General features: G+C 65.1%; 1 protein-coding gene across 2 annotated transcripts in view; it reads left to right on the top strand.

The window, feature by feature from the left end:
• PARVB (parvin beta) overlaps positions 1–13,478 on the top strand; it is a 69,778-nt gene extending 56,300 nt beyond the window's left edge. For both annotated transcript variants that reach the window (XM_045834888.1, XM_045834889.1), the window contains exons 9-13: positions 728–789; positions 3,428–3,496; positions 8,440–8,541; positions 11,236–11,308; positions 12,629–13,478. In XM_045834888.1, coding sequence (XP_045690844.1) covers positions 728–789; positions 3,428–3,496; positions 8,440–8,541; positions 11,236–11,308; positions 12,629–12,705 — 383 coding nt within the window. In that variant the 3' untranslated portion in view covers positions 12,706–13,478. The remainder of the gene's footprint in view (positions 1–727; positions 790–3,427; positions 3,497–8,439; positions 8,542–11,235; positions 11,309–12,628) is intronic.
• Positions 13,479–16,099: the final 2,621 nt, after the last annotated feature.

The following is a 16,099-nucleotide window of genomic DNA, read 5'->3' as shown; positions in this document are numbered from 1 at the left end:
GGGACAGTGCGCCGAGCCGTTCCACGGCCTTGGAACGCCCCTCAGAGGCGGCCATTTCTGACAGTGCCTGCAGGAAGGGGGGGCCGGTGAGCGGCAGGTGCAAAGGCCCCGGGTGGGCGATGGCAGAGCGGCTGCCAGGAAGCCGGGGAAGCCCAGGGTGTCAGGGTGACGCTGCCCTATCTGAGTCCCCCTCGCCCTGGTGGGAGGGAGGCTGGTTTTTGCTTTAAGAGTGATGAGCAGCTGTCCGATGGGGAGGAGGCCAGAAATGGGCTAATTTAATTTACACTTGAAAAAGCGTGCCCTGCTCTGGGGAGAATGGGTTGAGGGGCCTGGGGCGGAGGAGGCAGGAGGCCTGTTAAGCCAGAGGCTGTGGCTGCCTGCGCCCACGTCAGGGGCGACAGGGCTGGTGGGGGGCAGCCATGCGCAGCTGGGGGGTGGCGGAGAGGTGGCCCGGTGGACCCACCGGTCTGCTGTGGGCGAGCAACGTGGGAAAGCGCACCCCCAGTCCCTGTGAGTCCGGTGGGAGGACAGACCCTCCGGCAGGAGGAACCCGCAGCATCCCTTCCTGGCTGGCACCTGCGCTTCGGTTCTGGCAGGAGCCGGGAGGGTTCCGGGCAGGCGGGACACCCCAGCGACAAACGCTGCCTTTTCCTGGGACAGGTGGGCGGGGGTGGGGCAGCCCCGTGACCTCCGTAAACCCTCACCCCTGTGTCTCCTTGTCGCGCAGAGCGGGATGCCTTCGACACCCTCTTCGACCACGCCCCGGACAAGCTCAACGTGGTGAAGAAGGTAGGCGCCTGGCTTCTCCCGGGCGGGCGCCGTGCCGGGGAGGGGGCGGGGACGCCGAGCCCGGGGCGGGGCGGGGACGCGGTGCTGGAAGGGGGCGGGGACAAGGAGCGGCGGGGGGAGGGGGGCGGGGGACGCGGTGCCCAGGGGAAGGGGCGGGGGACGTGTGAAGTCCCTGAAAGGTTCGCCTCACGGGTCGAACCGTAATTACCCTCGAACCATAACTCCAGTGTGTAAAAGTGGCAGCTTTTTAACTCAGCGACGTCTCCGCTCGCTGGGTATCAGCCCGCTCGCCCGCGTCTGCGAGTGAGGCCCCAGCCAGTGCCCACGTGGCGGTTCGTTCCAACGCGGGGCTTTTATTCAGCGCGGAACAGCCTTTGAGCGGGTCACCCCGCGGGCCTGCTGACCTCGGTGGCACGACGCTGCGCGCACCGCCGACGGGAGGCCTTTGCGGGTGGGGCCTTCTGTGCGTGCACTGGGCCGGCCGCTCCCCCCACCCCCCAGACAGAAGCACTGGGAGCAGGCCCCTCGCCGTCCACCCCCGCAGCAGCCTGCCCGTGAACTTACGGACGGAAAAGCCCACTCGAACCCGAGCCTCTGGAGTCGGGGGCTGGGGAGTAACGAGCTTCCGGGGGGCTCTGCCAGGAGGGCTTGTCCCCTCCCCCACCAGGAGGAGTTCCGTGTCTGGGCGCCTGGGGAGTGGCCATTTCTGTCTGCGACCCAGGGGACAATCTCCCCAAACAGGTCTCTTTTTTTAAAAAAATTTAGTCTTTATTGTATTTTTTCCATTACCGCTTAGCCCCCTCATACTCCCCCCACCAGCAGTTGCCTCCCCGTTGCCCGTGTCCCCGAGTCTTTTCTCCTTTTTGCTCGACCCCTCCCCCCTCCCCTCCCCCACCGCCCGCTGTCATCCACTCTCCGTCTGCGAGTCGGTCTCTGTTTCGCGTGTGAGTTCAGGTGGTTCGTTAGTTTCCACGTGTGAGTGAGATCCCGTGGCCTTCGTCCGTCTCTGGTAAGCCGTTTGGCTGCAGTGTGGCGGGCCCTGGAGAGCCAGAGCAGGTTTCCTACTGCTGGGTTTCTCGGAGACGTTAAAATGCTGCGGTGCTGGAACCCTCCCGGAGAGAGGGAGCTTGGGGGGAAGGACTTTCCAAACGTTCGGTCTGGGCCGGGGCCGGGAGGTCGGCAGTTCCCGGACGTGCTCCGAGAAAGGCCACAGAGTCACCCCCCTGGTCCTTCGGGGTGGAGCCTTCCCAGGGCCCTCGGGTCAGCGGGGCCACACGGTGGGACCTCAGAGCAGTGCCCCCCATCCCGCCCCGGCCGCGTCTGGCCCTGGCGTCCCTGGCTCAGCGGATGGTTTAATCCGTCTCCCTCACTTAGCCGCCGTGTGGCCTGAGCCAGATTGCGTGCCGTGCCTCAGTTTCCCCATCGGTCAAGGAGGGACAGGGGTAGCCCCCCCTCACAGGGTGCACGAGCGTAAAGCGTGACCATGTGTGTGGGAGGGTCCGGCGCGCAGTGCGCGGCCACCGTAGTGCGCTGAACTCGCCGTCGTGCACGCGGGTGAGCTTCCGACCAGCAGCAGCCGTGAGGCCACGTCATCCTTTGAAAAGACGTCCCTCGGGCACTCGGCCCTTCGCACCGAGGGAGACGAAATCCTTCCGCTCGCCCCACGGCTTCCCGCCCCCACACCGAGAGCTGCACATGGGGGCAGAGGCTCCCGCCCCGCTGTCCGGGTCTTCCCAGACCCGCCCCGCCCTGCCTTCTCCCATCCCGCCCACCTCCGGCCACGGCCCGAGGAGCCCACAGCGTGTGCCCAGGTCTTCACGGCTGGGCGCCCGCTCCGCCCGCTCCGCCCACCCCCGCCCCAGGCCCGGCACAGAGCTCCTGCCGCACCCCACTTCCGGGCAGGGAGCCCCACGCCCTCCCGCGTGCTCGCCAGACCTCTCCTCCCGTCTCGCGGGCTTTGCCGTATCACTCGACTTCTGCGTCACTGTCACGGGGGGGTGCATGTGGGGAATGAGGTCACGGGGTCTCCAGGGTGGGGCTCTGCCCTGCTGTCTCCGGGTCCCCAGCACCACGCGGAGCACGTGGCCGTGGGAGCTGCTCCGTACGTTTGAGCGGAAGGAATGAGGAAACCACATCACGCCCGGGGGAGGGAGGGCGGGGGGGGCGGGGCTGGGCTCGAGTTTCCATCAAACTGGGGTCTGTTTGCTGAGAAAAGTCACGAATGACAGTTTACAAATGCCTGTCCCCGAGATCAAGCCTGGGTGTGGGGGGGGTGTGGGTGGTGGTGGCCCCAGGCAGCCTTTCTCTCTCCATCTTTCACGTCCACGGTGACATTTAGGGCACATTTAAATGTTTAGTCGCCTCCCGCTGACAGCTGTGTCCTTCTGAAGGGCGCTGTCTCTCCCCTCGGGGCTGCGGAGCTCTGACGGAGCGTGTGACCGTGCGAGCGGAGACCTGTGCTTCCCTCTGCCACGGGGACGGCTTTAGGCGTCATGCCCTTGAAACCAGGGGCCGGAGCACAGGAATCTCCTGGAAACCGGGACGTTCCGTGTGAAGCATGAGCTGCTTATTTTGGCCCAGGGGGAGCTCAGGGGAGCGGGGCCTCTCTCACGGCTCTTGTGTCCCTTTGCCCCCGCAGTCGCTCATCACGTTTGTGAACAAGCACCTGAACAAGCTGAACTTGGAGGTGACGGAGCTGGAGACCCAGGTGAGCCGCGTGCTGGGCGGAAGGGCCCTGCGTCCTGCGTCGTGTGCAGCCAGCGCTGTGACCCCGGGGTGGGGGCCCCGTGAGCACACGTCACATGACACCCGGTGCGTCCGGCAGGAGTGCCCGCCCTGCAGCCCCAGCCACCCTCTGTCTCTGCCTCCTGGGGCCGTCGGAGCAGAAAGCACAGCACCCGGCGCCCTCAGGCGGCCGACGTTCGTTCCCTCCCAGCCCTGGAGGCTGCGGGGCGGGGGTGGGGGTCGGCTGGCGACCTCGGACATCCGTGGGGTTGTGGCTGTCGTCACCCCGGTCTCCACCTCACCGTCACAAGGGGTTCTCCGTGTGTGTGCGTGTTTGCCAGGCTCCTGCTTTCGTAAGGACGTCAGCCACGTTTGGTCAGGGCCCACCAGGCTGACCTCATCTGTACCGGTCACTTCTGGAAAGACCGCTTCCCATAAGCCTGCACTCCCAGGGCCGGGGGGCTGGGAGGCCGACACCTGTCTTTGAGGGGCCATGCAGTTCTGCCCCTAACGCCCTCCAGCTGCCACACCACCCTCCAAAGAGCCTCTGTCTGTGCCGGTCCCGCAGTCTAGAATGTTCCATCCCCGGCCCCCAGCAAATGCTCACTAAACAGCCCCGGAGAACAGGCGCAGCGCATCTCCTCCTGCCGCAGGCGTGAGAGGTGCCGCGGCCTCCCAAACACCGCGGGTCTGGACCGCCCGCCTCGGTCCGGTTACAGGTGGATTTTGGTCCGACGAGTGTATCGGAGAAGTTTTTGATGTTTCTCGTTACTAACACAACAATCCTATCGCTGCTTCTTTGTTATTAAGGAATGAGTCATTGTACTTGTGGATAGATACTTTTTCTCACACTATCTTTCAGTTTTGGTGTCTCGCGTCAGTGAGACGGTGACACTGGTAACACCTACAGTGTCTCGTGTGAGGCCACACGGATGCAGGCACAGCCCACGACGGCTCATCTTGTGAACAAGCCACGTGACCCTGCGGCACAGAACCGCACGTGCATTTCCTCTTAGTGGCGTCTGTTCTCCGGCGTCCTTTGTTGTGAGACTGCGGTGCACAGCGCGTGGATTCTGGACGGTGCGGGATGTCGGCATCCCCAACCCCCGCCCCGCGTGGGCCCCGGGTCCGCTGAGCCCTCCCCACCCCCACGCGGAACAAGCGCAGCGTCGGGAAACTGTGTTTTGAGCGCGCAGCAGGTGTTCAAGACAAGATATAATTTTCTAGGGATTAGCTGGGGCTGGAAGTCGGAGCTGCGAATTCTTGGAAGCAGCTTCTGAAATGCACGGCTGATCCTTCTTAAAGCCCTGGGCGCTTGCGTTCATTTCTTTCTCTCCAACTTTTCTCATTTGCTTTTCTAATTAAAAAAGTAATTCAGGTTCATTGTGGAAACGTCTGACAATGCAGGGGCGCCAACCCAATAAAAACCCTTTGTGACGCGTCGCCCTCAGATGCTGTGCCGAGAGGTCAGGCCCGGAGCTTTTCTCTGCGTGGGTGTGTGTTTGAGAGCCAAAGGCCTGTTTTTATTTTTCTTCAGATACATATTTATTTATTTATTTATTTATTTATAGAGAGAGGGGAAGAGAGGGAGAAAGAGAGGGAGAGAAACGTCAACGTGTGGTTGTCTCTTGTGTGCCCCCTACTGGGAGCCTGGCCTGCAACCCAGGCCTGTGCTCTGACTGGGACTTGAACCGGTCGGTGGCCCTTTGGTTCTCAGGTCGGCACACAATCCGCTGAGCCACAGCAGCCAGGGCCAGAGGCCTGGTTTTAATGTGCATGTGTGTTTGTGTGTTGTGTGCGAACACATTGATTGTTTTCAGCACTTCGCTGACATTGCTCACTTAGCCTCTGGCCCTTCCTCCCTGCCTCCCCACAGCCTCCCCCACCGTCCTCTCCAGGGGTCATTGTAGTTCCCGAGTGGATGTGTATTTTTCTAGCTATTTCATTGCATAAATGTACTTTCTAAATGGCAGCGGAGTGTCCTGTGCTGTTGGTAATGAGCTTTTGGTTACCCAGTATATTGTGGGCATCTTTTCGTGTGAGTGTGTGTGTGTTCCTGTCTACTCTCGTCTCTGTTGCCTGGCCTGGCGTCTGTATTCAGCCCTTTTAACAGCCGCTGTCTGTGCGTCAGAGGCTGCGCTTCATTAGCCCCGCCCCCGACGACCACGGGGCGTTTCCTGCCCTGGTGACCAGCGGCTTAGGGAGCGTCTGTGCGGCGCGGCGCTGTTCAGTCCTCCTCTGTCCCCTCGGGGTCCAGTCCTGGAAGGGGGACCACGGAGCAGGTGGAGGCGCCCTGTGGGCCCGGCGGGGGGTGGGGGTTGGACGGCCGGAGCGCTCCTCCCTCTCAGAGCGGAGAGCCATGTCCTCCTGGCGGTTCCCGCCTGTCCTGTGCCCGGTCTCCCGCGCGCCAGCACTGACAGACGGAGGCTTGGAAGCTGAGTCACTCAATGGGAATCTCCATTCCTTTTCTACACCATAGTGTGTAACGTAGTGTCTTAAGGAATTTTCAACCACTGGTCCACCAGAAAACGTCAGTGGCCACAGAAATGCAGAGAACTCTTTCCTTTCGTTGCCGTGGAATGGCGTATTTTTAATAAAGATGGGGTTGGCCAAAAAGTCCGTGTGGTTTCCATAAACTAGAAGACACATTTTTCATTTTCACCCAAAACGTTCTGGATTTGGATATTTTCAGTGTGTGGTAGAACGTTGATTGTTCCCAATGTCTCGGTTTGATTGCTGTCGACTTCAGCTGGTCTACAAAACCGTGGAGCAAAACTTTGCAAACCGCTTTTTAAAAAAGATTTTATTTATTTATTTTTAGAGAGGGGGGAGGGAGGGAGAAAGAGAGGGAGAGAAACATCAGTGTGTGGTTGCCTCCCAGCCCCCTACTGGTGACCTGGCCTGCATCCCAGGCGTGTGCCCTGACTGGGAATTGAACCGGCAACCCTTTGGTTCGCAGGCTGGCACTCAGTCCGCTGAGCCACCCCAGCCAGGGCTGCAAACCACTTGTGACAGGTTCGGTCTATCACAGCATCCTCTCCATATGCTGCACAAAACCTTTTTGCATTTTAGTGGCATTTTTACTTTTTTTAAAATAATAAAGCATAATATGCCAAAATGTTGCTTATTTTCTTCCATCTTCAATATCAAAATGGCTACACAAAAACCCCCCAGTTTCGGTAAGCTGTTTTTTAAGTGTGCGCTGACTGGACAGCTGGCACCACCCAATCTGACAAAGTTGTTCTGGATGAAGTTAAAGACAGCTTAGCGCTACCAGAGCCGTCCTCCGGGAAAAGCATGAACGGACTTTTTGGCCAGCCCAGCATGTTCATCGTTCAGTCTGGATGCGGGGGGCCCAGAGAGACCTGGGCTCAGATTCCTGCCCGGGGGGTGGGGGGCAGTGCACGTGTGAGTGTGTTTTCCCTTCTTGTGGAAACCCCGTGTGTGCTCCGGGCAGCCCCTGGCGCTCCGCCTCTCTGAGCTTCTCTCCGCGTGTTTGCATGGAGACGGCGGGTGAGGTGAGGCTACCTGGAGACTGACGCGTTTCAAGGTTGGCATTGGTGACGGGGAAGGTGTCTTGGGCCCCCCCCCAGGAGCAGGTCTCTGAACTGGGGCACACCGCCCGCCCCCAGGACCCCTGCTCCGTGGAAATGGAGGGTCCCACTCATTGCTGACAGACTGCCACTCTCCGCCTGGCGTCCCCTCCGGGGTGCCCCTTACCATCTCCTCTGCCTGCCTGGGACCAGGTGGGCCAGGGGTGGCTTGGAAGACGCCGGGGAAATAAGCCAAGACTCCCTGCCCCTCTCGCCCCGAGGGCCCAGCTGCACCTCCAGGCAGGGGAAGTGGGCGGTGGCTTCATTCGTGGGCCGCCTCTGCTTCCATGGAAACGGTGGTGTCTCAGGCGTGCTGTGCAGTGTCACTGGGGAAACTCCAGGGCGCTTCCCAGAGGGCAGCAGAAAACAGCCTCATCGAGGTGCACAAACTTTTTTTTTTTAACCCTCTGATCTCCTTATGGAGATACGTGGGTGACGTCTTCCTGGGGTGGAAGCACGAGACCCGTGACGCGCAGGCTGTGGGCCGGTTGCCAATCAAACCACCGTCCACCGGGGCCTGGAGCGCTGGTCCCCGGAAGCCCCCACTCGGCTGATCCTGACCCTGCCTCCCTCCCACGGCCGGGGCTTCCTGACAGTGGGCGTCTGTGATTCTGTCTGTCTGTCAGTCCCCTCCCCTCGGCCCCTCCTGAAGCCGCTCTGCCCTCGTCGGTCTGAAGTGCTTTTCCCGTGAAGGGAGTGATGGCCCCATGACCCGGCTCACGAGGGTCTGTCTGGGTTCCCGGACTCCCTCCTGGGGTGGCAGGTGGTTCTGGGCCAGGTGTGGGTGGGGGGCTGGGCTCGCAGGTGAGGCCGCAGCCTCCCCCGCCAGCACCACCCGGGGCTTCAGGGCCCTGCTGGGGAGGACACTAGTTGCTGGGGACACGCAAAGGCTCCGGGATGGGACAGTCTTGTCTGTGCCCTGAGCACAGCCGGGAGGAGGTGCCCAGGCAGCTGACGAGTGAGCAGACAGGAATGCATGCCCCAAAGCACAGCTCAGGCTGCCACTGAGTCCACCGGCTCCCCGCCCACCACCTGAGAGAGGGAGCCTGCGTCGTCCCCGAGTCAGTGCTGGGGGACGCACCTCGTGGCCGGGCGGTCTGGTCCTGGAGCCACGGTCCCATCCATGCGGCTCCGCCCCACCCCTGCACACACGCACGGCCACGCCCAGCCCCCAGCGCAGTGCCTGCCCTGGCTCCCCCTGATGGCAGGTCCTCTCGCCCGAGCCGGGGACGGACCGTTTTGCTCTAAAGCATTTTCCTCCTTTCGAGTGGACGTGTAGTGGTGCCCGCCGACGCCGTGTGTGCCAGGAGCGTCACCGAGTGTTTCTCTGCAGTTTGCAGACGGCGTGTACCTGGTGCTGCTGATGGGGCTGCTGGAGGACTACTTCGTCCCCCTGCACAACTTCTACCTGACCCCGGACAGCTTCGACCAGAAGGTACGTGCGCGCCCGCGTCCGGGTAGGGGTGCCAGGGTGGGCCCCAGGGCTCTCTCTGGGCCGCGTGACCTTCTCCAGACGCAGAGCTGCCCCGCAAGTGGTGCCGCGGTTAGACAGCCCCCCGCACCGGAAGGAAGCCTGCCGGCCGTGCCCGGTGCCCGTTCTGTCCCAGGCCTTTCCCGCGGGTTGAGGTCAGCCCAGTGCCTTATCCGTCCCCTGTTCTTGCCACGCCCGTGTCACGTCTGGGGTCCCCGCTGTATCTTGAGGCTCCCAGCTGCCCTCTTCGGGGGCCGCGCGGGGCCCCGTGGAGTGGCCGTGGTGCCGCTGTCTGCGGTTTCTCCCTGTTGCGCAGTCAGCATGCCCCTGTTTTCCCCTGTTCGTACAGTGGGTGTCGTCTTGAACACAGGTGTTTCGTTCCTGGGGGTTGGTTTTAGGAAAAGCCCCCAGCTGGGGCTGTCTGGCTGGGTCAGCGGGCCTGCCCTCTGCGTCTGGGCGGCTGGTTCTCTGGTGTCCCCGCCCTGTGTCGCTGGGCCGTTTGCCCCCTGCCCAGGGCCCCCGGAGTTCAGCCATCCGCCAGGACTGGTTGCCTCTGGAAACCTGGCACGTGGGCTGACCGTATGGACACACAGGCCCCAGTCATTTCATTCCCCCAAAGCGCTGGACCTGTGCGTCGGAGAGGCAGACGGCCAGAGGCCATCTCCTCGGGAGGAGGCCAGCTCCGGGGGTGGTTGGGGGGGATCCTGTCGGCCCGTGAGCCCCTCCCTTGCCCCTCCCCTCTCCCCTCACAGGGAGCGAAGGTGTCCCTGAGCCCCGGGGGGTTCTTCCTGAGCCCTGAGGCTATGAAGCCTCTGGTACCCTGGACCAGCAGCTAGCTCACAGGCCACGTTTCCCGGCTGCATAGACCCGAGCCCCCTTCAGGCTGCTCCCGACACCTGGGCCCCCGGGCACCGAGTGCAGGCACGGCGGACAGAGGTGGCAGGGTGCAAAGGGGCGGCTCTCTGAGTGTCCCCCGGGCCCCTTTGCTCTGGCGCTCGCAGGCTGGAGACCGCGGTTCAGGTCGGAGATGCCTGGTGGGCCCGAGTTCTCAACGACCGCAGTGGGTCTGAGAAACGAGACGGGTCCCCTCGCTTCCTGCAGACCCTCCGACTGCGCCCCCCGCCCCCCGGGGCTGGGGCGCCGCCCACAGCTCTTCACTCCAGAGCCACGGAGGGGTCTTACTCTGCGCTGGCCATTATGCCCACCCGGCATCTTTCTGGAAGATTCCACAGTGCCCCTCGCTCTCTGCGGTGTACTTGGAGGTTATCCCTAGAAGCAGGGACCAGAAAGTGCTCTGCAGTTTCAAAGTCCTTTTCCCCTGCACCCCTATCAGCTTCCCTCTGTCCCCGACGAGGACACGGAATGTGGGGAGGCCTGAGACAGCCTGAGGTCAGTCACACGGGCCGCAGGGGAGGAGCCTACTCCACTCCGGAGCGCTCTGGGCTTCTCTCACCCGGCCGGGGTGTCCCAAACCCCTCCCCTGGCAGGGAGGCTGGGCTGCCGGGTGCCCTGCCACGGGGCCAGCTCCCCGCTGTGGCGCAGGGCTGCGGGGCTGTGGGGCTCCGTGTGCGGCCTGGTCCCCGAGGCCTGGGAGCTGTGCTGTTCCGCAGTCACAGGCGGGGAGGGTGGTCCCGCGGCCATGCTCTGTGTGCCGTGTCCAGGGCCCGGGCTCAGGGGCGAGGGCAGGGCCCCCACGGACAGGCGGAGGGCGGTGGCCGCGTCCTGCCTGGCAGTTCCTCGGACTGAGGAGAAAGCCGGAGGGAACTCTTGGTTCCCGGCCGAGCACCGCGGGGCTGAGGGGCCGCGCGGGGACTTGGAAGGGAGCGCCCCCTGAACTGCCGTCCCCGTGGGGCCGGGTGGGGAGGTTTTGTGACCCACTCACGCTCAGCGCTGAGCGGTTTTGAGGAGCCGCCTCTCCTCCGAGGTCTCGGGCCTGACCTGCTGGGGGCCAGACACCGACAACACCCCCATCCATGACCCGCCTGTGCTGGGGGTGCGGGGGACAGCCTCCAGGCTGGGGGGACCCCGGGGAGGCACCGAGAAGATGCTGGCTCCCAAGTCGGGCTGATACCCAAACGCGGCTAAACCCAGCTCTTCTTCCTGGGCCCCCGACCTTCCTCCCCATCTCCACCTCGACCCGCAGCCTGCCGGGCCCGGGCCAGTGCAGCGGTCGGCTGGTGGCGAGGGGCTGGGGGCTCAGGGAGAGAGGCTGCTCTCTGCTGGGGACAGGGCACAGGGCACAGGGCTGGTACCCCTGGGAAGTGACTCCTCTTCTCCAGGCCTCAGTCTCCTCATCTGTAAAACGGGGCCACTGTCCCTTCTCGTGGTATGGACGTGCCAGGCCCCGGGGCAGACACGCGGGGACCCCGAGCCCTCAGCGCAGGCTCTGTGCCTCTGCGTCTCCCGGCCACCGCCCCCCCTGCCGCCCGTCAGACCCCTGAGAGGGGAGGGAGCACCAAAAGTGAGCGTGTGTTGCCCTCAACAGACCTCTGCCTGCCCGTGCCCTGCGCCAGGCAGCTGGGTCCCCGTGGTCACTGCAGAGACCCACCCCGCCCGCGCCTGCACCCGTCCTGGCCTTTCGGGAGGAAGGGGGCGGGCGGCGGGCGGGCCTGGGGACAGCCGTGGCCCGGGGGTTAATGACTCTGGCGTCCTTGGCAGGTCCACAACGTGTCCTTCGCCTTCGAGCTGATGCTGGACGGAGGGCTCAAGAAGCCCAAGGCGCGGCCGGAAGGTGAGGCCCCGGCCGAGGCCCCCCCCCCCCGGGGAGGGACAGCTGGGTCTCCGAGCTGGTGGGCGGCCGGACCCGCCTGTCCTGACGGCGCTGCCGACCCCGGGTCACCCCTGGGAGCCCCGGGGTCCTGGTGTCGGGGGACCGGGGAGGCTATGCTGACAGAGCCACCCGCGCTGGTTCCTCCGTGACCACTGGACATGGAGGCTTCGGCCTGTCCCACGGGCCTCGGGGTCTCACGGCCTCTCCAGGGCCCAGCGCTCAGGCAGGGCCGGGGGGCGGGCACCCGTCTCCCGACTCGGAAGGAAAGCCTGGGTGGGCTTCCTGCAGGTTAGGGCTGCCGGGCTGGGGCCCCGGGGGGCAGCGAAGGTCGATGCTCAGAGTGGGGTGCAGTGCGCTCCTGCCCAGTGAGGGGCTGAGCCGGGCGGGCGGCCAGGCCCCTCTTCCCCGCCCTTCCTGGCCGCCGGGTAGATGAGCTGTCCCGGGGTTCTCTCCCGAGGGGGCGTCCAGAGCCGAGGAGAGCTTCTTCAAGGACACATTCTGTGTGGGGACAGTGGGGTGGGCCCAGCCAGTCCCACTTCCCACCAGTTTCCAGGTGGCTCGGCTGCTCCTGGCCCGGGGCCCCCGCTGCCCTGGGGGCAGCGTGACTTCTGGGTGGGGCGGGTTCATGACCCCTTAGATGCCCACCTTGGTGGAGCGTTTAAGGCCCGTCCAGGGACAGGGGTTCCATCCTGTGACCCATGAATGCAGCCCCCACCCCCAGTCACTTGCTGAGGTCACAGGGTCGTTTGAGGCTGAGAACTTGGGGCCTCTCTTACCAGGAGGACAGGGCCCTTCCCACCCAAGAAGGTGCCACACTGCCTGGGCCCCAGCTGTCATCCCCAAAGCGTCCTGGGGTGGGCCAGGCTATGCGCCCAAACTTGCAGGGCAGGACAGTGGCCGCCACCCCGCCCCCGCTGGACGCCTGACCCCGCCGCAGGCACAGGTTAGCCGGTGACCGTTTGGTCCCCTGCGAGTGTCCTTGGCTGTTGTCGACCCCACCCCATGTGGGTGTCATCGGCCGTCACTCTCGTCCTGGTGACGACCCTAGAGGGGACGAAGGGGCACCTGTCCTGGCCGCTGCAGGGGCGCACCCCACGGAGGTGGCCGGGGGCTCTCGCGGAGGCCCGTGTCTGAGGACAGTGCTGCCCAGACCGTCCCCGGCGACCGGATGCGGCGGTGCTCAGCCGTGGGCGGGCCACCCGGCCCTGAACCCCCCCCCCAAGTGCAGGGCTCCCCGTGAGCTCGGCCGCCCCGTACACGGCCCCCCGTTTCCTTCTGCAGACGTGGTGAACCTGGACCTCAAGTCCACCCTGCGGGTCCTCTACAACCTGTTTACCAAGTACAAGAGCATGGAGTGAGCTCGGCGGGGCGCCCCCGCCCTCCCCACGGCCTGCAGTTCCGCCCCCCACCCCCGCCCTCCGGCCGACCTCCTTTCCGCGTGATCTGAACTCGGGGCTCCCGGCTCCCGCACCGGGGGCTCCTCCGGGAGCTGAGTCAGGTTGTCGGCCTGGATCGGAACACGAGCAGGGAAAAGCCAACGAAGCCGGAACCAAACAACCCCTCAGGCCCCCGGGGGGGGCACCCCGCGCCCCTCGGACAGCGGCGCCGCTGGGGCCGCAGCAGCCTGTGGCGGGCCAGGCGGCCCCTCCCGGGAGGGCTGTCCTCGGAAGGGGGCCTGTCTGGTGCAAAGCGCTTCTGCCGCGGCAGGAGCCTTCCCCCGAGTCCCCCCTCCCCAGACGCCCTGGGTCATTTTCCTTTCCTCGTTGCCCCGGCGTCTATGACCCGGATGAGCAGCCAGCAGCTGCCCACAGGGAGGGACGGACGCGTGGAAGGAATGACTGTGTTTCTTGCCGTGGGGCTGGGCTGGGCGGGAGCCGGCCCGGGGGCGTGTCCTGTCCCACCTCAGCACCCAGGTGGCCACCTCCTGCCGGCTGACTGCGTGAGGCCGAGGCTCCGGAGGAGGGTGTGACCCATTATCCAAATTATTTGCGTTCTTGTTGGCGCACAGGTGAGGGCGTGCCTTCCGCACACCCCGGAGGACCCCCAGGGAGCTGTGGGAGGCTCACTGTCCTCCTCCCACGTCCCTGTGTGGGTCAGCGTCCACCGCAGGGCCTCGGCGGGGGGTCCTGGGAGGGCCTGGGAGGGCCTGGGTGGGGCCCGGAGTTGGGGTGGGGGGGGGCTCTGCTGTGGGGACGGAGCCTTCTGCATGATCAATCAACCCATCGTCCCCATGGGCTTGAGTTCCGGGGGTCAGGGAAGTGGGGTGTCTTCTTGGGGTAGCAGAAAAACTTTCCTTAATTCTGGAAAGTTCTGGGGTGCACGTTTTCAGGGAACTGAGTGTTTTTGGAGAGGGACCCCGGTCCGCAGGAACTCAGTGGGAGCGGGGTAGGGCTCCACGGGGCCGAGGGTGCAGTTCCTGTCTGTGTCCTCCTCTGTGGGTGCATCTGTGACGGCCCCCACTGCCTCGGGGCGCCCGCCTGGAGCCCCGTCTCCCCTGGACGACCGCAGCACCGAACCCAGAGCGCAGCGTGCCTGTCCTCATTGGGTGCCACACGGAGCTCTGCTGAGTCAAAGCCGCCACCTCCTTTCCCGCCCCCGGGGGTGCCAGCGCGCCACTGTCTCCTGAATCGTTTCAAGCCATGTTTACTTTGGATTTCTGGATGTTAAATAAAAGCCACTCAAACCCTGGCGTGTTGTTGACCCGGCCTGCCTGGCGACGGCAGGAAGCCGGCCCTTCGTGCGCGGGCTGTGGGCCAGCGGGCCCGGACGGCTCCTGGGCCAGGGACGCGCGTGAGGGGAGCCCCGTGTGGGGCGGGCAGAGCGGGAGGTTCACCCGACACGGAGCCCGTGAGCGCGGGCCGCTGCCGCCTCTGTTTGGTGGTCACTGGTTGTGCCCGCTCAGGGCCAGGGGCTGGGCCCCGTGACCCCGCTGATCCCCACCCAGCAGGAGCCAGCGCCCAGCCCTGGGTGGGCAGAGGGGGGACAGACAGATGGCGGTCTCAGCGGTGGGTGAGTGGTCACGAAGAACAGTGTGGGGCAGGCGGCCCTTCTGCCCCGTCCCTGACCGGAACAGGGGCTGCCGGCGTCCAGCGGCACCGGCCACGGGAGATGCTGCTCCGGCCGGAGGGCGAGGGACACCGAGCGGCCTGTGCCAATCTGTGCTTTGCTGGGAGGGGCCTCTGCGAATACGGACCAGGACGGAGCACTGCCGGTTCTCGTGGGCCAGCGTCAGCCCCTGACCCTCCCGCACCTTCGGGTCGCTCCTGTTCAGGGGACATTCTCCGAGGGTCTGTGTGGCCCTGTGACACAGCCAGGCCACTGCCTGTGCTCCACAGGGAGAGAGAGAGACACGCATGTATGCGGTCCCCAGGGTCGCTGGGGGAGGCAGGGGCCCAGGGAGTGGCCCAAGAGCAGCTGGAGCTGTCCAAGGGGCGCGTCAGGACCTTCTGCAGAAGGACGCGGGCCAAGGGAGGGCTTTGGGTTGACGTGGAGTGGAGGCGGGCCCTGCACCCCGTAATCCTCTGTCTTTTGGAGACGTTGTTTTGTCCCCTTTCTCCTGTGTGGACGCCTTGGCGTGACCAGCACGCACTCAGGAGGGCCTCGAGTGCAGCCACCCCCTCCGCAGGGGGCGTCTGCCAGTGGAGGGTGGGGGTCTCCGCTTCCGTCAGGGTCCCCTGCGAGTGGCCAGCATCCGGGGAACCACGGTGACGTTAATTACATGGCCACTTGCCCTCAGCGGAGTCTGCAGCGGCCCGGGGAGAGGCCACGGATGGCAGACCTCCTGTGTGAACAGCCCATTTCCGCTCGGTGCAGGCCGACGCCAAGTCCACGCTCAGCAGCCGCCTGGGGGAGCAGCGTCGTCCCGCCCTTCCCACCGGTGCCCCGGGCCTCAGACGGACCCCGCAGCGAGGGCGTCGCTGTCACGAGCGCGGCCCGTCCGGGCCGGGGGTCCTCTCCCCGGCTCTCCCAGCCTGCAGCCCTCTCCGCACTCGGTTCGCTGTTTCGTGCCGACAGAAAGGAGCGAGCGTCTGCAGCGTTTTTGGAAAGACACAAGCCTCCGGTTCTCTCCGGTTTAACTTGGTGCTTGTCTGCTGGAACTGGCCGTCCTTTAAGTCCGGGGGCTGGGAGGGAGGACAGGGGTGGGGGCCAGAGGAACTGGCGTCCCCTCGCCCGGCGTGGGTGCCTCAGAGGGGGTCGTTGTGGAGCTTCCTGGCAGGGGAGAGCCCCCCCACGCCCCACCCCCTACCCCCGTCCGACGTGGGGGCGGGGCTGCCTCCCCGGCACCATGATCCATGTGGGGGCCCTGGACTTCTCCGCAGGCCACGATCCCAGTCTCAGAGTCCCTCTCTCCCCCCACGGCGTGACGCCCTGCCCGTCACGGGCGAGGCTGGCCCTTTGGGCTGCGCGGTGATCCTCGGGCTCGGGGTCAGGTCCTGCGCCTGACCTTCAGCTCCCAGAGCCCTGCGGCCCCAGGTGCTAGGGGCTCCCCCGGGGCTCCCCGCCGCTCTGCACACACCGCACACTGAGGGGTCGAAGCCCAAGACCGCTCTTTTCTGAGCTCTCGGGTGTGACACTGAAGCACAAGCAGCCTCGGCCCCGGGCAGGGTGGCGCACAGCCGGGGCCACGGGCCTCCTTTTGCCTCATCCTGCGTCCTCACCGCCAGTGTGGGGACCCTGACGCAGAGGGACAGGCACGGGGCGAGGTCAAGGAAGAACAGCAGGGGGTCAGCCTGGCTGGGCCTGAGGGCGGGA

This window comes from Phyllostomus hastatus, unplaced genomic scaffold, assembly GCF_019186645.2.
Source record: "Phyllostomus hastatus isolate PE091 unplaced genomic scaffold, TTU_PhHast_1.1 phas_contig_198, whole genome shotgun sequence".
Classification (NCBI taxonomy): domain Eukaryota; kingdom Metazoa; phylum Chordata; class Mammalia; order Chiroptera; family Phyllostomidae; genus Phyllostomus; species Phyllostomus hastatus.
The sequence above is the reverse complement of the archived record's forward strand: the minus strand, read 5'-3'. Positions and strand labels throughout refer to the sequence as shown.